General features: G+C 55.1%; 1 protein-coding gene across 1 annotated transcript in view; it reads right to left on the reverse strand.

The window, feature by feature from the left end:
• Window positions 1-24,959, reverse strand: part of ADAMTS2 (ADAM metallopeptidase with thrombospondin type 1 motif 2) — a 235,876-nt gene that overhangs the window by 95,853 nt on the left and 115,064 nt on the right. The window contains exon 4 of the mRNA XM_039252863.1: window positions 1,791-1,993. Within this exon, the coding sequence (XP_039108794.1) occupies window positions 1,791-1,993 (203 nt within the window). The remainder of the gene's footprint in view (window positions 1-1,790; window positions 1,994-24,959) is intronic.

A 24,959-nucleotide genomic window follows, 5' to 3' on the forward strand; every position in this document is an offset into this window, starting at 1 on the left:
CGTTTCACTGTAGGAATTTTTGTATTTCTCAGGCTTTCCAAGAAACTAACCAAATTGTTCTCTTACCCAAAGTTGGGATACCATCGGATCACGAAGGTAGAGATGAATAAACTGAAGTTAACTGGCAAAAACGAGAGGAAATTCTAGACTTCCTCCTACTGGCTCAGGCAGCACCAGGTGTGTGGGACAGAGGGACCCTTCACACCAGGTTAATGGTGGGGCCAGGCGTTAACTAACCGAAGTGTGACATAGAATAAATATCTACTGGTCTCTCCCCCAGTCCCTGACACAGACCTGTAATTTCCAAGTGACAGGGGTTATTCACAACGAGCCCCTTTCAAGAGTACCTGAGTTTATGCTAACGAGATGACTCTTGCTGGGCCCTAGATGGCTTCAGGATGGGGATGGGGGAGCAGCTGCCTGAGGAACCAACCAGGTGATCAGAAGGTTGGAACTTTCAGCACTGCCCCTGCCCCCCTGCCCCCTACCCTGGGCTCCTAGGGGGAAAGAGGAGCTGGAGATTGAGTTCAATCACCCATGGCCAATAACACTTCCACAAAAACCATAAAGTGCAGAGTTCTGAGAGCTTCCAGGCTGATGAGCACGCCCAGGTGCTGGGAGGGTGGTGTGCCCAGGAGGGCAGCGAAGCTCTCAGCCCCTTCCCACCAACTTGCCCCATGGATCTCTTCTATTTCATTGTTCCTGAGTTGCATCCTTTATCTATACCAGCGATAGAAAGTAGGGCTTTCCTGAGTTCCATGGACCGTCCCAAGCAAACAGTTGAGCCCAAGGAGAGGGTCATGGGAACCCCTGATTTATGGCTGGCTGGGCCTTCTGACCAGGTTGTACCGGTCACAGCCCAGGACTTGTGAGTGGCATCTGAGGTGGGGCCAGTCTTGCTGGACTGAGCCCTTGCCTGTGGAGTCCGTGCTAACTCTGGGTAGTTAGTGTCGAAAGCACTCAGTGGGGAAAACCCACACATCTGGTGTCAGAAGAGCTGGTGTGAGTACAGAAACCAGAGACTTTTCCTTCCACGGGACTTTCAGCCGGGTTGGAAGGCAGTGTAATTCTTGGGGAAGAGCACATATGTTCAAGGCAGGCAAGAGTTTTTTCTATCCACTCTCTCACAGAGTTAGTGTGAGGGTTGCCTAAGATAACACACGCTAAGTGCCCATGGGGGCCTGGCATGTAGTCACTCAGTAAGAGCTCAATTATTATTACTGTTGTTTTCACTACATTAAAGGTACATTTCGAAAGTGAGATGAGATTAAATATGACAACAGTCTCCAAAATGAAATATGCTTGGGGCACCTGGGTGGCTCAGTCTGTTAAGCACCAACTTCAGCTCAGGTCATGATCTCATGGTTTTTTAGTTCAAGCCCCGTGTCGGGCTCTGTGCTGACAGCTCAGAGCCTGGAGCCTGCTTTGGATTCTGTGTCCCTCTCTCACTCTGCCCCTCCCCGGCTTGTGCTCGGTCTCTCTCTCCATAAATAAGTAAATAAATAAATAAATAAAACAAAATAACATACACTCTGCAAAGCTGACTCTGCCCTACTTTGGGGATGAGAGGGTTCCCCGCTGGGTTCCAGAGGTTCGATGACTCACCTAATGCAGGTGGAGAGGAGGGTGGGCAGATGGGCAGGGGTTTCTCTGCCCAGCAATTGGCCCGTCTTGCCCCTGGCCCACCTCTCCACTGGGGTCTGAGGAGTCCCGGGGGGTCTTGCCCACCGGCCAGTTGGGTGCCCTCTTGGGCAGCCCCACCGCTCCACCCCAGCACGGCCGCCACTTACAATGTTCATGAGCGTGAGCAGGTACTTCTGCACGTGCTCCTTCCCATGGAACTGGACCACAGAGTCGTCCACGCCCAGCAGGACCTCGATGTTGTAGTCACCGTCCGCCGCATGCCTTCGCGCCCTGCGCCTCGAGCTGTTTACTCGCTCCTCCAGGACACCCAGGGCACGGCTGAGGCTATCCAGGCTGTCCGGGGGGGGCCCTGAAAGGACAGAGGACACGATCTGCAGTAGCAGCCCAGGCTTGCCAGGTGCATTGAGACAAGGCCAATCCCCACCTGGATACCACTCGGCAGGAGCCTGGCCGTCGTCTTGTGGAAAACCCACAGCACCTGAACTATCCCCATTTTACAGAGAATGAACATGGGTTCAGAGAGGGCAAAGTGAGTGCCAAGTAGGCTCAGACCCAGCAACATGTAAACAAACTCCTTGGCCTTCGCAGAGCCCGGGCCTGGGACCCAGCAGTGAATGGAGAGGCCGAGCCCAGCCAGGAGCGTGCGTGACCAGGGCCAGCTCTGTCCACCCCTTCACACACTTGAATACCCGAGAAGGGCCGCCTGGGTGCCGAAGGGCTGGCCTCCCCTGTGTGGCCACCGCGTTATAAGCAGGGAGATGAAGGCCCAGCCCTGGTGGTGTGTGTCCCACAGCATGTCTTTAGGCAGCACCTGTTTCCACTGAAGCAAGGCCGCTCATCTCCGGGCCCACTCACACCTGTCCAGAGTCAAGACCACCCATGAGCACTCCTGCCCCCTCTCCCCCCGACCCCGGTGAATTGACCCTACTCTTCGTCACAGGCTGAGGAGATGGGTGGCTACCTGACTAAACTGTGCAGGGATCAGGACTCCACAGTCTGCCTGGGCGGGGAAGGGGGCCCCAGGGGCCTCAGCCAAGGGTCTGTCAGGCCCAGGGCCCCAGAATGGCATCTCGCTGTCTGCACAGCTGTGGCATCTGCCCTGGTTCTCTTCTTCTTTCCCACCAGGCCTGGAGCCCATCCTGGGCTAGAGCTCAGGCACCCAGTCCTTCCCCACCCCCGACCCCGTTTCAGGGCTGCAGCTGAACTGACCAGGCTGACCCCTGACACTGCTGGCAGCTGCATACCACACTGCCTGTTAAGTCCCAGTGCCCAAACCTTCAGTTAGCTCCCCCTTCCCCCCACATCCCTGTACGGGTATCTGGGTCTGTGCCGGGTACCTGACCCCGGGGTCCTGCTTCTCCCTGGCATTCCTGGACACCTGCCCTGGGAAGGGCCTAGGACCTCAGGTCACCATAACACCAGTAACCCTGGGTGTGGTGTCTGGGCCCTGGGGCCCCTGCAGCTGAAGGTGGGGCTGAGAGCCCAGCTCCGCTGTCGGCACCCCTGCAGCACCACCTCTCCACAGAGTCTTCCTCACTTGTCCCCAAAGCCTCTCCTCTGCTGTCTCCTCCAGACAGGAGCTGGAACACCCTCCGCGTCACAGCAGTGCAGAGCCGACGCCGGAGGCGGAATCGGGCCTCTGAGGGCAGCTCAGAGTCAGGTGAGGCAGCCTGCCCTCTGGCCCCATCCTGCCACTCAGCCCTGTGCCTATCTCTCCTCATCCGGGCTGACAAACGGTCCCCTGTGGTGTGCACCACAGCTCTGTGTCCCCATCTTACAGACAGAAAGACTGATGAAACTCTGGCACGGCTGACTCTCAGCCAGGAGCGCTCTCCCCTGCACCTGCTGTCTGATCGGTTTGAGGCACAAACCTGCCACCTGGCCACGGGACAGAGAGCAAGTAGGGAAGGCAGAGGTGAGGGCGGTGAAGGAGATGAAGGAGAAGCAGAGGGGAGAGGGCTCAGAGAGAGCAGAGGACTAAGTCAGGACAGGGCTGAGCGTCCACTTGCATTCCTCTTCCTCCCGTGGTCCTCACGTCCCCTGCTCCAGCCCTGCGGTCCCCCGGTGCACCCTGATGCACACGCACGCACATGGCAGGCACTGGCCAGGGTCCCCTCCAGGGGCGGGGACAGGGATGGGTAGGGCAGCCTGCAGGCAGTGCCCATGCAGAGCTGATCATCTGCTGGGCTGCCTGGGGATGATTCAGGGCCATCCTCGCCGTTCCCAGAGGAGACACCAGCTACTTAAATCTGACAGGGGGTTTGAGGAATTGCTACTCTATTTTTACACATTTATTTCTTTGCATTTCCAACAAGCAGGGACAGCTCACCTTCAGAACCACCTTGGGAAGCAGAAAAATGGTAATTTCCATTAAAACAAAAAACAACTCTTCCCTGGGGAAGAGGCTAGATGTTACCCTCTGCCTTTGTCAAGCCCAGGGTCACTGATGGGTGGTCCCTGGGCGAAACCAGACCACAGAAGCGCTTATTAGGGCCACACGGCATTTTAAAAATACCTCATTGGGTTAACAATATTTCAGAATTGGGAGATTTCGTGTTCAACAAAATCTAGAAGAGCTGTCTTCTCTTGAGGAATTAGGGCAGGGGGTCACAGGGTTGGGGGGAGGTAATGGGCAGGCAGCACTAGGCTGTGGGTCGACAGCCATGCCTGGAGAGGGACACATGGGGCCCACGTCCCCAGGGCACCCGGCCTGCTGCCCTCACTGCCCTCCCGGTCCCCGAAGGCATCAGAGTGAGCCCCTGACCCTGGGAGTTGCCAGGCAGTGACCCCTCCCAATGTTCCCAGTGAGCAGGAGGGTAGAAGGGGCTGCCTCTGGGCCAGCTGGGCTGGCTGGGACACACCTTGTAGCCGGATCTGCCAGGCAAGCATGGCTTTTAGTGAAATTTATGTTACAGGTCCATTAAAAACAGCAACCTTTTCTAAAGATGCAACAGAAATGCCAACTTCACCTCCAGCACAATTGTTCCTGTGATAGCTATTACTTCAATCTTGAGTATCTGGGGGGTGACTGGGACATTATGTTCTAGAACACCTTCCCCCAAGCCCCCAGCCCTGGAGGGATGCCCCAAAGCCCAAGGTCAAAGTGCAGATGGGGAGAGGCAGGTGACAGCCTTGCCCTGCAGTCCAGCCCTTGGAGGCCTCAGCCCTGCTCAGGCCTGGCAGGACCTAAGATCAGAAGGGTCTGCCAAGTCCCCAGGCCTAGGGCCACGTGAGCACGGAGAGGACCCAGCGGCCAGGCTGACATCCCTTCCTCTGTGTCAGTCTTAGATGTCTCCTCAGTTTCCCTACGACGGGAAGCCCAGGCCGTGCAGAGACCCCGACCACACCCTGGTGCCAGCAGGCCTGTCCCTCAAGCCGCGTCCCACTGCAGGGAGCTCCAACCAGGGGCAGGCTCCTGTCTGGTCCTGGGCCAGCTACCTCATACCCCCCGACACCAACGCTGGCCTTCTGGGCCTGTCCCCGTGCACCGGGTTGCTTACCTGGCCTAAAGGCCTTTGTCCCTCTCGGTCTCTCGGGGTTGAAGGTGGGCTCTTGGCCACTCTCCCCGCCTTCCTTTGGAGCTCCTGCATGCTTACAGCCCACGTACTATGCCACAGTCACACAGAGCTCACCTGGCCCTTTGCTCCATCCCTCATTACTGGCTCGGGCCGGGATAACAAGCTGTCGGCACTGCCCATCTCCTGCTCTGTACACAGCCTCCCCCCACGAGAAGCTGCTGGTCCCCACAGGTGGCTGATCTACGGGAGACAGCAGAAGCCTGGATCCCGCAGGCCGAGGCTCCCCTGACTGCAGGCATCTGAGGCAGGACCTTACCTTTCCAATGCCTAACTATGGGGAACTTGAGTTCCTGGCATTCCCCGTGCCAGGGGAAATCCTTCTTCTGCATGGCAGCTAGGGCTCTTTTTTTTTTTTTTTTTTTTCTCATGTCTCAAGCAAAGGATGACAAGGCAAGAAGCTTCCAAGAGCTGTCCCCAGTTTTGGCGTTTCCAGAGGGGATCAGGCGGGATGCCCCAAAGACTCAAGGACAGGGAAGGAGAAGGGGAAACGGAACTGCACCCAGGGAACGCCAAAGCGCCCGCCCTCCAAGGGAAGCAGTGGGTCCCAGAGGTGGAGCTCACCCACAGCCTGTGGAGCCCAGGGTGCCGCCTGCACCAAGTCCCGCTTGTGGGGGTGGGGACAGGGGCAAACCATCAGATCCCCACAGCAAGGAGGAGGCTCCTCACTGTCCTCATTACTGTCCCCATTTTAGCATCAGGGAACCCCAGGAGCAGAAAGATTAAGTGACTTAGATAAGCCATGCAGCCCAGGAGGAGCTGGGGCCCAGCTCGGGGCCACGGGGGCCAATGTTGTTAACACATCCCGGAGCGGTACCCATACTCTACCAGCACTGAGGGATGGGTTGAGGAAACCGAAATTGGTAGAAACAAAAATGTTTGGCCTGGAGAAGAGACCCTGGGTCCTGAGTCTGCCAAAGGCTCAGAAGGATCATGTGGTAGATGCTGGTTCTATAGGTTCAAGGGAACCTGCGTGCTTGTTGTCCCTGGGGTTTGCAAATCCCACAGGCAGGGCTTTGCCGCACTGAGACCTCTTCATTGGGGATGCCCTTTCTGCTGCTGCCGATCCAGCGCGGAGTTAGAGTTCCCCGCCAGGCCCAGCAGGGGTCCTCCAAAAGGCCACAGGGAAGGGGTCCACAGCCCTCCTGCACTGGCCTCAGGGACACATTTGGTCCCCATCTGCCTCCCCCATGGAGCTGGCTGCACATCTACGGGGCATGGGGTGCACGGAGCCTTGAGAAGACCCCTTCTCAGTGACAAGAGAAGACTGTTGTCCCCTATCCATGGAATGATCATCCCCTCACTGGAGCTGCTCCCTCTCATCCTTCAGGTGTCAACTGAAATGTCACCTCCTCAGGGGAACCAGGCTTATTTCATCCTAATTAAAAGAGGCTCTCCCCTCCCCCAACATCTCCCTGACGGCATCTTGTCTTCTTCTTTCATAAAACACACCACCATTTGCGGTTCCAATCTCATCTTGAATCTTCTTGGGCACTAACGGCCTCCTCTGCCTTGGAGAGAGGCCCCCTGGAAGACAGGGGCCATGGGGTCCTGGGTGCCTCGGCTTCCTGAGCGCCCTACAAGTCATAGCAGGTGCAGCAGGGCAGAGAGGCAATGGGAGGGTGCACAGGGCCCAGCAGCGGGGCTGGGAGGAGAGGCAGGTGCAGCAGGGCCAAGGAGACCAGACTGGGCTGGGGGAGCAAGAACAAAAGTGAGCTAGCGTAAAATCCAGCTCTAGGTTGCTTACACAAGACACAGCCAAGATAAAATGACCCGGGGTGTTCAGAAGAATGGGACAACAATGAGGAACCATGTGATTGCCAACAACCACAGAAAAGCAAAGCAAAACACTATTTATGAGATAAAATATAATCCAAGCCATTAATGGGACAAACGGATCAAGTCATTGAGAAGATATAAAAGATAGGAAACCTAATAAAGCTTCAACCTGATCCAAGGAAACATAGACAAATCGCAGTTCTATGTGTGTTTTTATACATTTATTCCAGAAAACAATAGATGGATTAGATTAATGTGAGGCAGGGCTGTTGGGGATCTGCGTTACTAAGAGAACCTAGTGCTGAAGCCCCACGCCCAGAAAACGTGCCCTGAAAAGGCACACACAAAACACATTCCATATCTGACTATGTAGAAGGACAGCAAGAAAACTCAAAACTCATGTCCACAGTCACCACCACAGAGATAAAAATCAGAGAAAACAAGAAGAGGAAATGCCCTCAAACCCCAAACACCAGAAACTAAAGATACAGTTTTAATAAGCCTAAGCTAGGCAGAGGATATAAATTCTAATCAATGGCTCAGTGTGGAAAACCTGAATAAACCTTAGCAAAAACTGAAAAAGTAGTCTAAGAAAAACCTAAAATGTTTTATAGGAGAGTTTTGCCTGGCCTACAAGGAATAGATACTTCTCATTTGATGTGAAATATGTATGCAAAGGCCAATGCCTTTCTTTCTAGCTAGGAAAGAGAATAGGGAAAAGGGCTTCTCAAATACAGCAACAAAACCCACGAAATATCTAGGCATAAAAAACAATGAATGTATAAAGACCACACAATGAGTTGTATAATATAGTCTACAACTCCTCCCAAATACAAAGGAAGACTTCAATAAATGTAGACACAACAATGCTATCCTGGATGGCAACTTGATTCTTCTCCAAATCCATCTACAAATTTAACACAACCTCCATCAAAGAATTATTAAAACCCAACAAAATAAGATACAACTGGAAGACTATAGGAAAAGAAAGCCAGAAAAATCTTGAGAAATAATAATAATGGGGGGTATTTACCTCTCAAATTAACAGAACATATTACAAAATATGTTTATGTTGTTTATATGTTCAATATGCTAATGTTTAGTATGACAAAATATTAGTACATAGTGACATTGGTGTCATGAGAGACAGATCAATGGTACTGAATACAAAGTCCAAAAGCAGTTCCAAACATACGAGGGACTTCTGGGTAAAATAATAGATTGAACATATACGACTGATTTGGCTCCTTCCTGAAATCCCATTATAACTTTAGTAAAGTGATGTTTTTTTAATCACAAGGCTACATACAAGGACACAGAGAGCAGCAGAGGAAAAACTAACAGAACTGTTGGAGGCTGGAAAGCAGATGGTCTCATAGTAATGGACTTACTATATCAGAGAAAGTTGAATCCCAAGCTGGCAACGAGAAGAACCACGAGACTCTTTCAATCTGCATCATAAAATCCACCAAAGGCACCAAGCACTTCCGGAAGTGGGAGTGAAGAGCACATTGAAATAAGCAGGACCAGCTGGTGGCTAGTGCCAAAGTCCCTGCCCATACACCGTGCCCTTGTGACAGCCCCAATAACTAACACTGGCATTGGTCTGGAAGCGCGTTCTCTCTCGGAAAGGTGGAAATGGGTGTCTGGGCTGCAGGCACCAAGTATACTGGAGAGCACAGGCACTAAACTAAAACCACGAGGACTAAATCAATGCCGAGGCACTAACCCCCTTCCACAATTCACCCCCAGTATTCTGGGGCTCAGGCCTTTACCTCTCAGGGTGGAGATTGGGAAGAGTCTTGTCTACAGAATTTGATCAACCAAAGACTGAAAGGTAGTATCACTGTCCACATTCCCCCCTGCCTACAGGAATCGAGCTCCCAGTCATTCCTTTTGTTGCCCAACGTTACACATGAATAGCCAGCCAGGGGTCACCAGCTCTCCCGGGGAAACTCCAGACATGGTGGATGGAGACCAGGAAGAGGCACATAACCAAACAACAGGACAGTGGAGGAATCAGAGACTATACAGGAAGGTAGGAAGGTGGGCGAAGCCCATCATCAGTAACCTCTGAGAGCTGGGAAAAGATACTACATCCGTTAAACAAGGATAGGATGAGAATGATAAAAAGAGTCCTTTGAGGTTAAAACCATTTAATCAGTGGAAAGACTGGAGAGATAAAGTTGAGAAATCTCCCAGCAAGTAAAACCATGAGACAAAGAGACTTGAACAATCGGGGTGGGGGGGGGGCGGGGAATGGGGTGAGAATTTAAGAAAATTAGAGGACCAGACTAGTGTATCATCCACACAATAGAAGGTTCATAAAGAGAGAAAAGGGAAAACAGAGAGAAAAAGAATTAATGAAATAATTCAACAGAATTTTTCATAATGGGGAGGTGTTTGCCAGATTGGAAGGGCCCAGCTAGTACCCAACATCACAGATGAAAATGGCACATCACTGTGGTATTTCGGAACAAAGATTCTACAGACTTTCACAGGGTGCAGGAGGGCACCGGGGGAAGCAGTTACAGAAGAGGGCACAAAGGATTGGAATCAGAACGGCTTTAGACTTCCCCAAATTCAAAGCAGGAAAGCAATGGAGCAAAGCCTTTGAAGTCTGAAGAAGGATCACCTCCTAACTAGAATTCCATACCCAGCCAAATTCTCCAGCAAGTCTGAACGTGGAATAAAGATATTTCCAGATGTGTCAGCTCTCTAAAGTTTTATCTGCCCAGCACCTCTTCTCCAGAAGCTACTGAAAGTCATGCTCCTTCAAAACAAGAGGGGCAATCAAGAAAGTGGAAGATTGGAGATGGGGTAGCAGGATACCAAATAAAAGAAGAGAGGAGGGAATCCCTTGGAGGATGCCGGAGAGATCCCAGGACAGCAGCTCTGTTCCAGATGTGGAGGGCAGCTGAGCCCTCCTGCCTCCATGTGACCCAAGAGACAGACAGACAGACGGTCATCACTAAGCCCATACCCCCACTGCCATCAGGCCATCCTCTTAACCCAAGGACAGAACACCCAGGAGAGGTTGGCCCAGATTCTTGTCAGGACTTGGCTGGTCCTGACCATGTGCTGCTGAGGGTCTCTCCCCTCGTGCTCTGCTGAGGACACAAGTATCACCCCCAGAAGTTCTCAGCTTTTCCCCAGCAGCCAGAGGCAGGCCATGGTGGCTCAGAAGTGGAAAGTACAGGGCACCCCATTCCCTCTGACCGTACTTCTGTCCAGTGCCCAGTGCACACCTCAGCCTTGCCGGGCGCCCAACTGTGGAGAGCCCTGTGTTTCCCCAGACTCACGTGTGACCTTGCTCAGTACTTCCCCGGACGGGGCCCCGTCAGCTCCCAGCGAAGGGAAGTCGGACCACGACCTGGAGACTGTTCTCCTCACCCCCTCCTGGGGCCCCTGTCCAGCGGGGGCAGTGCTGCCCCCTCCTTGCATGGCTGGTGTGTGCTTGCCCTCCAGTTTTAATATGAATCATTTCTGATATTCATTTATACATAAACTGTAAGTAGCTTATGAAATAACAAAATAGTAGATAAAATTAGTAAAGGACAGGGTAGCAATGTGAAAGCGGGGGTTTGGTGACTGGTAGATGTGGAGCAGGTGTGGACATTCCAGCAATGTCCACATTGCTGGGCGCTATGCAGTCAATTATGAGTAAGAGCATTGGGTGGCCAGTGATTTCACTTTTGGGGCCACGACGTAAGGACAGGATATAGCAACCCTTGCCCTGTGGCCATTTTTCACTGCCAGGGGCAAGGTGTGCAGACAGGCCTGCTCACACAGGTCCTTAAGGAAGCAATTGAGAGCTGTTCATGGCAGCTTTGCTTGGACAGTTTTCCGGGAGTTGGAGGGCAGAAGAGGGGGCAAAATGCAGCAGGTGCACCCCATACACTGCTACACGGACGTTAGAGGTTTAATGTCCACATACAGGACAGATGGATCTCAGAAACAGAGGGCCAAGTGCAGAAAGTAAGACACAGTGAGCTGTACAGCACAGCACCAGTTAGACACACACACACACACACACACACACACACACACACACACCAGCAAGGAGCCATACTGATTTTGCAAAAAATATACACACTGACTGGGGCCCGCCTGGGTGGCTCGGTTAAGGCTCCAATTCTTGATTTCGGCTCAGCTCGTGATCTCATGGTTCATGGGTTTGAGCCCCGTATTGGCACCATGCCCATAGCTTGGAGCCTGCTTGGGATTCTCTCTCTCCCTCTCTCTCTGCTCCTCCCCTGTTCATGTTCAATGTCTCTCCCTCTCTCTCCCTCTCTCCCTCTCTCTCAAAATAAACTTGAGGGGCAACTGGGTGGCTCAGTATGTCAAGTGTCCAACTTCAGCTCAGATCACGATCTCACGGTTTATGAATTGGAGCCCCATATCGGGCTCTGTGTTGACAGCTCAGAGGCTGGAGGCTGCTTTGGATTTTGTGTCTTCCTCTCTCTCTGCACCTCCCCTGCTCACACTGTCTATCTCAAAAATAAATAAACATTAAAACAAATAATACAAATAAATAAACTTTGAAAAAACTAAAAAAAAATCACTGACCAAAGTATACCCTTTGACCACCTTGGAATGGTCACTCAGTGCAGGGGAAGAGGAGAGGGGAGTGAGCCAGTGGCGGACAGAAGTGGTTTCTCTTTTCAATGACACCGGAACAACTGGTTATAGAGGGAGGAGAGGATCAAACCCTGACCTTGGATGGTAAGCAAAAGCGAACTCCAGGTGGATTGGTGGCCTGGGAAGATGAAACAGAAATCACAAAACTGCTAGAAGAAAACTCAGCTTAATGGTCTCCGTGCTGGGCAGGCCCTGGACTCCAAGGTCAATGTGCTTTCCAGGTTCCCCCCCAGAACTGCCCCGGCCTCTGCTGGGCGAGCACATGGGTGGCTGGGTGTGTTCCCAGGGGCCCTGCTGCTGTCCAGCCGTCAAGCACGTTGACGAGAACCAGCTGGTCTCCCTTCCTGATGCTGAAATCCCTACAACCACCCTCCCTATAGAGCAGGATGACAGGCAGTGCTCCCAGTCAGGGGAGGATGACACGTACAGAGCCAGGCCGAGGCCAGAGCACCAGCCCAGCCTTCCTGCCACAAACACCACCAGGCCCCAGCATGAGTGGCAGGCCAGGCCCAGGGGACCAGAGTCCCGAGCACCAGCAGCCTGGGGTCTCCAGGAGTGCGCTGGCACCCCCACCCTGGGGGGAGGTCATCTGCAAGAAAGTCATCCCCTCCATTTGTTAACAACCTGGAGACAAGCCCTCCATGACTACAAATTCCCCTAAAGATGATCATTAAGATAAAATATGTTTATGTAGAAGCATAATCAGGACACAGCGAAAGCCCTGTTTGGAAGCAGGCAGGCTCTTCAGAGGCTCCGGGAAGCAGAAAGCAGGCTTGGCCCCGTGGGGGCCATCAGCACGGGGACCCACTGGTGAGCTTTATTAAAAGAAGCTCATTAGGATTATTTCATCCCAGCCCTTTATAGCTTTATGACCAAATCAGAATTAATTTTTGCAGTGCCGGCAGCCACAGTTCATCCGACGTCTGTTTTTATGACTCGAAGTGGAGGGGAAGCTGGTGGTGGGGGGGCGCCCTGGGGCTGGGTCAGCCCCTCTGCACTCGTTCATCAGGGCTGCATCTGTAACAGCTGCAAGGACTCTCAGACACAAGAGCTGGAAGGTCAATAAATTACCTCGAGTCCAGGCCCTTTTACCTTTACAGAGCTTTGGGTCAGAGATGGGAACCCTGGAGAAGGGAAAAGAAATTTCCCTTAGCTTCTCTGTCTGGGACCGTCCCCAGAGCATGCCCTCACAGAGCACAGGGCAACAGATGATCCTCCAAGGTGCATGGGGAATATCCTGGCCTGCCCAGCACTCGCCTGCCCTGCTGGAGATTACAGACACACCCGGAGTTGTATCATACGGCCACCTGCTTCTTTCGTCTTCAGGGATGGCTCCTTGATTGTCCTTTAATGAACCACCTTTGCCACTCCTGGACCTCACCGCTTAGGGGGAGCCAAAGCCATGGGGCCCCTTCCCCAGGAGCACCCACATGGCCCAGGCAAGCCAGTGAACCCCAATGTCAAGCATCTGCTGGGGTATTCAGGGAGATACCATCTCTGCTCTCTGCTGCGATTACTAAGTGGGTAAAATGTGAGCCAGAGGCTGTTGGGCGTCTTCTCCTTCCATGAGAAGCAGAGCTGAGAAATGAAGAGAACAGGTGATACCGTTTAGGTCCTGAATCCAGTCATGCCTGAAGCCAGCTCTGAGTCAATTCACTTGGATTTCTGTCTCTTGTAACCAGAAGAATCCTAAAAGGCACCATCCTACACACACACACACACACACACACACACACACACACACACACACACAATCACATGCACTGTCCTAAGTAAGCTAGACACCATCGTTTGATTTTGTAGCCATATCATTCAGATTATTAGCATCAGATGATGCCGCTCTGTTTCACCTCCTACTTTCAGAGGAAGCCCAGTGTGGACAGAGTGGGGACAGACAAGGTCCACTGTGGATTTCGGGTACGTGGTCAAGAGAAAGGGGTCAAGCCCTTGTTCGTTCACACAGATACGGTCCTTGGAAAGTGAGGGGACCTGCCTGATGCCACAGTGGCCCCAGCAGAGGTGTTGAGGCCACTGAGGCTGGGCCCAGACCAGCAGGGCCATGCTGAATGATCAGGAGCTCTGAGACCCTCCCAGGCTCCCTACAGCAGAGCTAGACCAAAGCGAGAACACCAGTCTGGCTCTCCTGCTGCAAACCCAGCACGAGCGGCCTGCCGTCAGCAGCCCTCATGCAGAAGGTCCCAAACGCCCCGTTCCCAGGGCCTGTACTCTATGCTCACACCAGCCAAACAGCCTAGGCTCCTCTGCACTTGCAGCTCCCCCCCCCCCGACTACCCTCCTGCTGGCTCCTGAAGCCCTTCTACCCCCAAGGAGGCAGCAATTAGGTCCCCGGGGTCCAGGAGCTGAAAGCATCCCGCTCTGATGAGTTTCGGTGCACAGCCAATGCAGGGCAGGTCCCTGAGGCCGGCCACGGTCTCTAGGGCACCAAACATCCTCTCTGCAGGCAGTCAGCCGAGGGGAGCGGAGTTAGCCCAGAGTTACCTTCGCACTGCCACTCCCCAGTACACGGCAGCGGCCAGATGGCAGGATACAATGCAGAGACTGGCAGATCGCTCGATGAAAATATTTACTGTGAACTTCAGAACAAAACACAGACACCCACAGGTCCCGACAGAAGGGAGGATTCCCTGGGATTTTGTTTTAAATGTGGGGGAAGTGGGAGGCTGACAAGTGGCGGGGGCTGGCGGCCAATGTCGGGGGCCACGGGCCTGGCGGCTTCCCCCCCCATCCCCCATGCACAGCTTATACAAGTGTGACAGGCAGGGAAATCCCATCGCCAGCCCCCTTTATGCTCTCAAGTCCTGGATTTGGACATTTGGCAGCCCCCAGGGCTTCACTTCTCGGAAGGCCCTCAGCCACCCCACACTCGGAATTCTAGGACCAAACTGTACTCCCCGCTTCGGGCCTTGGCCCCTGCGTGCATGCAGCCCAAGCCAGGAGGAGGGCCTGCTTCTCCCTGACCCACAAAGCCGGCCCTCTACTCGGCCTATGGCTACCTGCACCTGCCCCCAGCCCCTTGCGCACGGCCCTAGCTCACACTTCCCTAGGGACCAGCTCCTCCCTGGTCTTCAGATTCTCCAAATCCGGGTTCCAAGGCATTTCTCTTCAGTGGCCAACTTCAGATTCTTGTGCTGAGCCCCGTGTCATGAAGAGTGGGTGACACGATGCAGGGAGGGGTCCCAGGGCTTTAGGAGGGGCTCGGTGCCAGCGTGCTTGTGGGAAGTGTGAGATGCTGCCCGGCTCTGCCCAAGGCACTCTCCTGCCAGGCTGTGATCAAGATGCATGAACAGCTGCTTGCTCCAGCCCCCTCCCCCAGCCCAGGGCTGGAGAGTTCCCTGCTCCCCCACCACCCCCTGCATCCTTCCTGGCCCCACCCAGAACCCAGTCACATGGAAGCCACGTGTCACATGGCTCCTCCCGGCTGATGCTAGGACCCAGAGTGGCACTGCAGGACGGGCCACACTGTACCACCAAGCCACCTTCTTAGGACAGAGAATTCAGACACCCTCATCAGTGGTGAGACAGGAAGAGCCCCCACAGTTGATGATGAAGATGGCATCAGCCACATCAGGCATCGGGGCTCTACGGACATCCCTGTTTATTCTTCACAGCAGCCCCATGGGCCGGGAACAGACTCTCTCTAGTGCAGATGGAGGGAGGCTCACACATCAGCCCGTGTCCTCACCTGGGCAGGGGGCAGCACGGAAGGTATCTGATTCCAGAATCCAGCTAAGCCCCCTGCACGGGCCTCAGTCAGGCCCACTCGGAGCCAGCGGCATCGGGGCCAGTACACCGCAGGCTGCTAAGTGTCAGGGGACCTCATCCGGCCATGACCCTGCAGCGCAGAGACCCACACTCCGCCTCAACTGTCTGCTTTCAGCCTTGAGGTGTGAGGCTCTAACAAGGACCTGGAGAGGCTGGGATTTCACCCCACTGAGCACCCCGTGGGCCTCGAGCCTTGTGTCACTGGTTTCGACATGCACTTGAACTTGAGATGCTCTACATGGCAGTGTGCACTGGATGGTGGGAGAGAAACACCGAGGGTCCGTTTTCAGGGCCTCTGTGCACACGGGTGCCCTGCCCAGTGGCAGGGGATGCGGTGCCCTGCACTTTCACACGGACAGTGCATGCCCCGGGAGGAAGGTACGCGTGCACAGGGCCCTTCCACTTAAAACCTGGCAGTGGAGCAGAAAGGGGAATGGAGAGAAAGAGCCCAAAGATCCCACACTGGGCAAGTCTAAGGGGGCACTGAGCAGTGCTCCTCACGTCTGCCCCTGTCCAGAGTCTGCTGAAGGAACAGAAGTGAGTGATGAGGGACTATCCTCACCCTTCTCCACTGATGCTCTACTGACAGGGGGCATCCTGAGGGAGCTGCCTCATGATGACAGTCCACAGAGGGGCCAGGGGACACTGGCAGTGTGGACACCTCTGATCGGCCCAGGAAGAGCCCCACAAGGCAGTGACTCCTTCCCCAGTCTTCTGCTGAGTCCTGCCGGGTCTGGGGACCTGGAGTGTCCCAGCCCCCGCCCCCTGCCCTCTCTCCCAGGGAATGTCAGGCAGTTCCCGCCTTCTCTTCTGTCTTTCTGGCCTTTCTCTGTCTTCCTAGGGTAGGAGTCACAGGAGCCTGGCGTGAGCCTGAGCCTTTTGGACCCAAGGTGCAGACCACGGTGAAGGCTTCCCATGTAGCCCCGCGAGGGCCCCAGGCATGCCATCCAGTCCTACAGATGACGGGCTCGCGTCCTGCTTGTCTTCTCCTGTGAGGTTGGTGGGTCAGAAGCCTGGCGGGCTGGTGTCCTGGTGGGGATACGGATCAGCTCTGGTGGACCACACACATCCCTCTCCCATGGTCCTTCCTGCCTTGAAAGGCTGCAGCCTGCAGGCACTGCAGGGAAGGGGCTCCCCTGTTCCCCAGAGACGCGGCACTGCTGTGCTCCCACAGCAGCCCCGAGGCGCTCGCCACGTTCCCCGCACAGCCTCCTGTCAGCCCACGGTGTTGACAGGGCTTAATTTGATCAGCCCCATTTAGAGAAGGCAGGAAACGAGAAATCAGAGCAAGTGCTGAACACTGTAAATTTAATCCGTGACACAGCCTCACACGGGCCTTTCCTAACAACCTGGGGGCACGGGGTGCCCTCCAAGCCCGGATCCCGTGGCCACTTGAGGGCTGCCCTTCCTGCAGAAGGGATGGCACAGAGCCAGGCCGCTGGCCATCCCGCACACCCCAAGGGCTCCAGAGGGCAGGCCAGGTGGCTAGCCAGGCAAGAGACTACAAAAATCACCGTGTTCTCCTTTAAAAGGTCTGGGGTTTTCTTTCCTGATTTAAAAGCAGCTGTGACTCAGCTGGGTGTGTGCTGAGAGGCAGAGTGGCTGAACCACTGTACATGCCAGCTCGCGGACCATGGAGCTTCTGCCTAGCCAGCAAGGGTGCCGGGGCCGCCATCACTGTTGTGCATGTTGAGCACTGCACAGGGCACTAGCCACCTCAGGACTAGTGCAGATGGGGCCTGCTGCTTCCATCTCCTGCACCACCGAGTCAGACACTAAGACCCTTGCATGAGCCAGTCCCGGTCCACCTGCTTGCCTTGCCTGCTGGCTTCTCCCACAGCTGAGCCCCCTACACACTCCCCTGGGGCAGAAACCCCCTCCATAGGGCACCCAGCCTGGCTCCCATTGTCTGCCTGGCAAGTCCTGCTCCTCCAAAGACCAGCCCCAAATTTCCTTCTGTTTGGGAGGAAAAGCCCTGACCACCTGCCCGCTCTACCAGGCCGAGTGAGCAGTTCCTTCCCTGCCCCCCAAATCTTACATTTTCCTTCTTCCTTCCTCCCTCCCTCCCTCCCTTCCTTCCTTACCTCCTTCCTTCCTTTCTTCCTTCCTTTCCTCCTTCTCTCCCTCCTTCCTATGTTTTCCTTCCTCCCTCCCTCCCTCCCTTCCTGAAGTATTTCAGTATCAACTACCTATAAAGCCCCATGCAGCATGATCCTCACTACAGGAATCTGTGCAATGTCACCATCACAAACTTGCTAACTTGCTCTCACTTGCTCCTGAACACACACACACACACACACACACACAAGCTTACATGCACACACGCTTGCTTAAACCCAGGTTCACGCTCAAACATTCACACTCACAAAGTCACACCCTGTCCGTCAATTCCTGGAAGACCGAGGCTGCCTGTGGCTCCTCTCCAGGTCCCTAGACACTCACATGGGGCTTGATGAAATACATCAATAAATGGGGCCCATACCACCTGCTGGTAAGCGGCAAGGAAACTGTGATCCTTATGCTACTTATGAGCAGACGGAGGCTGGGAAAGCAGGGAGAGGCTGCAGGCGTGGAAGCAGCCACGGAGGATATTTTCTTGGCAGGAGCAGCTGCGGGCAGACACTCAGGAAGGTGTGGCTGCTTCTTTCCTGGCTGTTGTGTCCAGGGGTGGGCCATGAAGGCGGCAGGGGGGCCTGGCTGGGCAGTGGGTGCCGTCGCTACTGACCTCTCCCTCTCCTCCTGGGAGGGCTATTGCCATGGCTCCCAGCATACCCCTACTGCCTGCAGGCGCCACCTGACGACACGCCACTGGCCCGGACCACCAGCCAAGCGTCACCAGAGTAACCCTCGCTAGGGCCTCCAGGCCCTGGGGGTGCCCACGTGCCTACTGCACGGACTCAGTGCCCGCAGGGACAGCAGGTGGCTAGGCTAGGTGTGTTTGGTGACATCCTCCCCCTTTTCTCTTTGACCTTGTTTACTATTAAACATAGGGAAATGGTCTGCAGTTCCAGAAAGAACTATGTTCTTCCAGTTTTCCTTGAGATGTAGGGCCCCTTTGGCTTATCTTTCATTTCTCCACTCTTAACTGAGAGATATTTCACTCCTGTAAGAAGAAGCCACGTGGATGTGGCCGTGGGCCAGGAACAAGGGACCACGGGGTCCTGGGCATGCTGGAGGGTCTAAGTGGACAGCACTGCCTAGAAGGGTATAGGTCCGTGGTGCTGGGACTTATCTTTGTCAAGAAGTCCAAAATCTGGATTGGCATGTGAAGTCTCTGATCTTTAGATACTGGAAAGCAATTTTATTGTATTCATTTATTTTGGGGAGGGGAGCGCAAGGTAGGGAGAGAGAGAAGCAGGGCTTGTGCTCATCCAGAGAAGGGCTCCAGCTCACCTGAGGTGGGGCTTGAGCCCACCTGTTATGCGGCTCGTGCTCACCCAAAGCAGGGCTCGAACATATGAACTGTGAGATCATCACCTGAGTCAAAGTCAGATGCTTAACTGACTGAGCCACCCAGGTGCCCCAGAAAGCAATTTTACGATAATGTAAGTCCTATGCTGCCCGGGGTCAGGCTCCCCACACAGGTCAGTGTACGACGGCCTTGGCTCCATGCTTAGCATGCCATTCCCTCGGCGCTGTCCTCTTACCTGCATGGGGAGCCTGTGGGACCACCAGGTTCTGACAAACCAGAGCAAGCCGCCTGCCTGAGGCTGCTGCAGTGGCTGAAACTCCCTCAGTGACAGCTCATACCCACTGCTTATATGTGCCCCTTCCTTTTCAGAGTCAGCTGCTGGTGATATGATTTATCGTGGGATCCTTGCATGGAGACCCAATGAATGAATGCTCACTGGTCATCCACACAGCGACAAACACTCGGTGTACCCCAGGCTCCTCCTCTGTCTCGGGGGTCTTGGCCTAGTCCTCAGTCCCACGTACAGCCCAGGGCTCACCCACATCATGTGCACTTCACATAGAGGACCAATATCCTTTACATGTAAAGTACTCCTTCAGATCAACAAGAAACAGCCCAGCAATTCAAAAGGAAAATGGGTAATGGTATAAATGGATAGTTCTCACAGAAGAAAACCAAGCAGCTTTTAAAGATATGAAAAGATTCCCTTTTATTAAAAATTTTTTAAAATGTTTATTCATTTTTGAGAGAGAGAGAGAGAGAGAGAGAGAGAGGCAGAGCGTGAGTGGGGGAGGGGCAGAGAGAGAGAGAGGGAGACACAGAATCTGAAGCAGGCTCCAGACTCTGAGCTCTCAGCACAGAGCCTGATGCGGGGCTTGAACTCACGAACCGTGGGATCAAGACCTGAGCCAAAGTTGGACACTCAACCGAGTCACCCAGGCGCCCCACCCCTTTTTATTTTTTTTAATTAAAGAAATCCTTGCGTCAGATTGTCCAAATAGAAATGTGTCAATCGGGGGCACACGGTGATAGAATGAGTGAGGGAGCTACAAGCAGGGTGTGGCACAGAGGGCCAAAGACAGGTAAGGTCAGAGGCAGAGGCCACTGGGGCCCACACCATGTGGAAGATCCTCCTCCTGAGAACATGGCGGGAGGCGTGGCTCAGTTTGCTCTCCAGGGCAGCCCCAGGGCTTCTGTGAGGAGGTGGCAAGGGGCAGCACAAACGGGTGGTAGGGTAGATGGACACAGAGGCCTGAGAGGCGGCGCCACCGTCCCTGCAGCAATGCAGGAAGTGGGGGGCTGAGCTAGGCACCCTGTCACCCTAGGAAGCCTTTTGCTTCAAGGGGGCCCTCAGGAGGTGTCACATGGAGGAAGGGAGGCCAGCTGGGGCACGTTAGGCCTGATGCTCCTGCGGGGACCCCAAAGACAGACGCCTGCTAGGCACTCGGGTACGAGGAGTCTGGGGCATAGAGAGAGGGCTGGGCTGGAGGGTGGTCTGAGAGCCCTCAGTGTGTGCGATTAATGTAAATAAGTCCTGGGGTTTGCCTTCCAGGATGCATAAGGGGAGGGACGTCAACCAACTGCAAACAGGTAAATAGAAAGTTGTGAGCATCATTACTGTCTCCTGCCCATCCCCCAGAATCTTGTCTGGGCATCAGCCCGGGGAACCAGCCAGGGAGGCCAGAGGGGGGCCACCTCACCATAGCCCGAGGCCACCAGCAGGATGGCCTGGGGCTCCCTCCACCCCGCACAGTGTGAGGCCAGCCCGGGTGTAAGATGGGAGGAGTCGCTGCCACAGGACTGGCTCTCAACCCAGTGCCACTGCCTTGCATGCATCTGTCTGATGCTTCCCAGAGCAGCAAATGTGCCCACAGCTGGAGTATCTGCCAGACATGCCTGGGTCTGCTGGCCCTGCCCTTGGCATCAGCAGGACCCCACCCATCACTCCCCTGCCAGTCTGATCCTAAGCCCCTGAAGGAGCGCCCCCACCCGGGGGTGGTGCCTTCCCACCTGTCACCTCGCTCACTGGCTATAACCATCCAGCCAGAAATCCTCATACCCCTTCCCAGGTGAGTGCTGAGACTCAGAGTCTGGATGGAAGTCTTAGGGGGGGTGAGCAGCAGCCCTGGATAAACCTGGCCGGCCCAGCAAGACCCCGTGCTCCCCATCGGCACCTGACGGGCACCCTGGGTTCTGATCCCAGCAAGGCCACTTTCCAGGTGAGACATGGCCAAGCCACTTTCCCTCTCTGGGCCTCAGTTTCCCCATCCGAAGCACAGGCACAGTGACCCCGGCAACAGCGCACACAGAACACGTGTTCAGCGAACATAAGCTTGGGGAAAGTGAGGGGGCCTTAAGAAGGTGCTCCGCCAGAGAATCAGGGAAGGGAGGGGACAGCCAGAGAGTCAGTGCAAGTGGCTTGGACGCGCTCAAAATATAGGAATGGGTCACCAACACCAGACCCCCTACTCCTTTCCCGGTGTGTCAAGGGCATCCAGCCTGGCCTACGCCTCTAGCTGCTCCCAGCAAAAACTCTTCTGAAGGGTCTTGCCCTTGCTTGTGGGTCAGGGGCGCACCCCCGAGGTCCAGGCCTCCAAGAAACACCCCTCTCAGACTGCTCTTGAAATCACCTCGGAGAAGCAAGAATCGCTTCTGCTTCCAAAGACATCCCCAGGCAGGAAATGGGCCTCAGGCACCATGAATGTTTAATTACGTTAATTGTCCAGGTTCAGAGTGCACCACCGCTCCCTAAGTACATTATGGGAAATTGTAATTAAGTGTGAAATGGCTCATTTTTACCGATCCCCTTTCTCACCCTCTCCAGGCTGCTGGGAGCTTCTGAGCGAGGCCCAGCCTCCCTAGCTAAAGCTCACCTCCTTTCTTATTTAATTTTCTGACCTTTTCTCACGACATCCCCATCCCAGACTCAGCAGCGCTTTGGCACACAGCACCAAATGCCGTAATTACTTAACTATAAACCTCCCATGGAAATTTGCTTTTGACTTTGTTAGAAAGCACTGTAATCAAATCTCTGAGAGTACTGGATCGATGGGCGGGCCTGTCGGAGGAAATACATCGCCGGATTAAGTGGTTTAGCAAGAGGAGGTCCCTGTGGGCCTGGACGGGGCGGGGGAGGCAGGCAGGTGGGCAAGTGTAACAACTAGAAAGCCTAGCCTGGCCCTCACAGGGCCGGCAGGCACGACCAGTGCTCACCCCGCCCTGGGCACTCACGGGGGCGTTGACCCTGAAATGCTCTCTTGAAATGGTTCAGGTCATTCCGCGTACATACTCCAGGGCCTGCCCCTTCGGAAACCAGAGGGAGACCTGGCTTGAAACATAAAACAAACGTATATTTTTGACGTTATGCTCTGGGAGGTGTGCATATGGGTGCACTGAGAGGGTGAGGTTTGGAGGGGGAACAGGCCCAAGAGCTCTGACCTAGGGACCCAGGTCTGGAGCCCCAACTTGTCAGAGACTGTGCGCTGGGCTGGTTACTGGTGCCCTGCAGTGTGTCTGCTAAGAGACTACCTTTATTTCACAAGCGTACTTAAAATGTACCACAACTCATACTTGTGCAGCACACCTTCATTTTTATTTTTTAGAGACAGTGAGAGAGAGAGAGCAGGGCAGAGGGACAGAGACTCTCATGCAGGCTACACACTCAGCGTGGAGCCCAACACAGGGCTCGATCCCACAACTCTGAGATAGATCATGGCCTGACCTGAAATCGAGTCAGATGCTCAACTGTCTGTGCCACCCTGGCACCCCAGCTTTCATTTTTTAATACAGTGGGGCTCTCAGAGAATGAGTGAGCCAGGACTACCCAGTGCCCAGAGTCCCCTCTCCTGGAGCAGCACCCAGAGTCCCCTCTCCTGGAGCAGCACCCCAACTTTCTTCCCAGCGACCCTTGGTCCCTCCCATGCACACCGCCCTCCTCTAGCCAATCAGCCCCTCCCTTGCTGGATGCAGTCCTTGAGCCAGGCGGGTCAGGAGAGAAGAGCGGTGGGGACCATCGTGCCCACTTATAGCTGTCCAGCCCCTCCTGCCGCTGGGACTCTGAGTGGCCTGGCTTCCAGGTCCTTCCCCAGCCCAGCTTCTGCCTCCCCAGACTCCGTGGGTGTCTTCCTGTCCTCCCAGTAATTCCGCCCTGGCTCGGGGCAGCCAGACAACATTCATGCTGTCTGCCGCCAGAGAACCTCCCTGCCACAGAGGCAATGCCAGCAGGCACCCAGCGACATCACCATCCCATGCACGGCCCAGGCACCAGGGGCCTGCTCTGCAGGGGATTCTGAGCACACTGCATCACATCACCCAGCTGGGAAGTCCCGGGTGGAATCCGCCACTCTGCAGGGACAAGCTCAGAAAGTGAGCAAGGCCGGATCCCCACGGGGCGCAGGACCCACCAGACCCCAGCTCACCATGCCCCAGTCTGCCTGCTCCCCACGGAGGGCTGGGCACCCTCAGGGCTTCACACTCAGCTCTCTCCTCTTTCCACACCTGCCGCCATCCCTTCATGACCAGGTGTTGGCTGACAGGTACCTGCCCATGGGCAGCCTGCACGTCCTCCTGGGCTCCACACACCCAGCTGCCCACAACTGTCCTCAGGGTGTCCGGGACACTTGCATGCCAACAGCCCCAGACAAACCCCTCCCTTTCCCCTGCTCCAACCCCAGCAGATGTCAATGACCCGCCCATCTCCCCTCCATATCCTGGGAGTCCTCAAATGCCGGCACTTCGCCCTCTGTTCCCTGATATCTGGCCCCTGTCCCTGTCCGTGGTGAGGTCATACCTCATCACGGCCAACCAGCCAGCAGCAGCCTCCTTACAGACCTTAGCACGTCGGCCCCCACACCAACGCCCAGACTCCCCCGGGCCTCCCCCAGGCCCTTCCGGGAGTGTGACCCTCACCACCCAGGACCTGCGGATAGGCCTGTCACCCTGTCCGTCCGTCTCCTGCCCAGGACACCCGCTGATGCTTCGCCCCTGCCTGCTCTTGCTGGCAGACTCCTCATCAGTCCTGGAAACTCAGATCCATACCCGGTTCCTGGCCCTGCAAACGGAGCACGGCACTCTTTTCTAGACTCCCACGGCATCCCATACCTTCTTCTGTTCGGCACGGATCACGTGGATCGGAAAGTCACGAGCTCCCGAAGGAAAAGCACATGTTGGATTCATCTCTGGACGGCCAGTCTGGCCGAGGGGAAGATCTCAGGGAAGGTTTATGCATGCCAGAGTGAGGGAATAACCTAAGAGCAAACACCAAGCCCAGCCCCCCATCGCGGATGCCATGAAGCGCTCGGCATGTATTGAGCAGAGACAACACACTTTGAGCCCATGAAGCCAAGCGCCTGCGTGTGTGTGCCGAGTTCTGCCCAGTGCGCCAGGCCCAGGCCGAGTGGAAATCAGGGGCCCCCCAAAGAGAACCAGCTGATGGGCCTTAAAGACACTCGCCTGGCTTCTCTGTCTCAGGTTCTAGGGATTGGCGCTGCAGAAACACTCTAGGCCATAGGGGAAGGGCCTGGTTCCCATCCTGGCTGGAGGCATTTGTGTGGGGCGCGTGAAGAGCTTCCTGTGCCAGGTCTTGCCTGGGAAGAGGAAGGGGGTGGGGAGGGCGGCAGGAAGGAAGGTGGACCCCTTCTTCCCAGACTGAAGTTAGAATCCAGTACCGACGCCAACCAGCTTGGTCCTCTATTGCTGAGCCACACACACAGCTCCTAGTAGGCCTCACAGGTCCCCCACGTCAGGATTGCTCCAGGAGTCCTTGTCACCCACCAGGGTGTGGGGCATCGCCTCATCTGGCTCAGCCCCTTCGGGGACATCTTTGAGCCTCAACCACACTCCTGTCACCCCTGTGTCCACCTGGCCCTAGCTCCGGCCCCAGCTGCCCTCCTGTTCCGGCTGCACGGAGCGCCACCCCCCAGCACATAAAACACTGCTCAGCCGCGAAACCCCTGCCAGGCCCTAGCTTCCGGATGTCTCTGTGCCCTTGTGAGATGCTGACGCATCAGGTGACTGCATCCTGCCCGGCCTTTTGCCCCAAGGCTGGCTAGACCCTGGTGGGGGAGGGGCTGTTCCAGGAGGGTCATCCCTCCCTCCAAGCCTGTAGACTCTGGACGCAGGAGCCA

This window comes from Hyaena hyaena, unplaced genomic scaffold (genome assembly GCF_003009895.1).
Source record: "Hyaena hyaena isolate Hyena2069 unplaced genomic scaffold, ASM300989v1 scaffold_428, whole genome shotgun sequence".
NCBI lineage: Eukaryota > Metazoa > Chordata > Mammalia > Carnivora > Hyaenidae > Hyaena > Hyaena hyaena.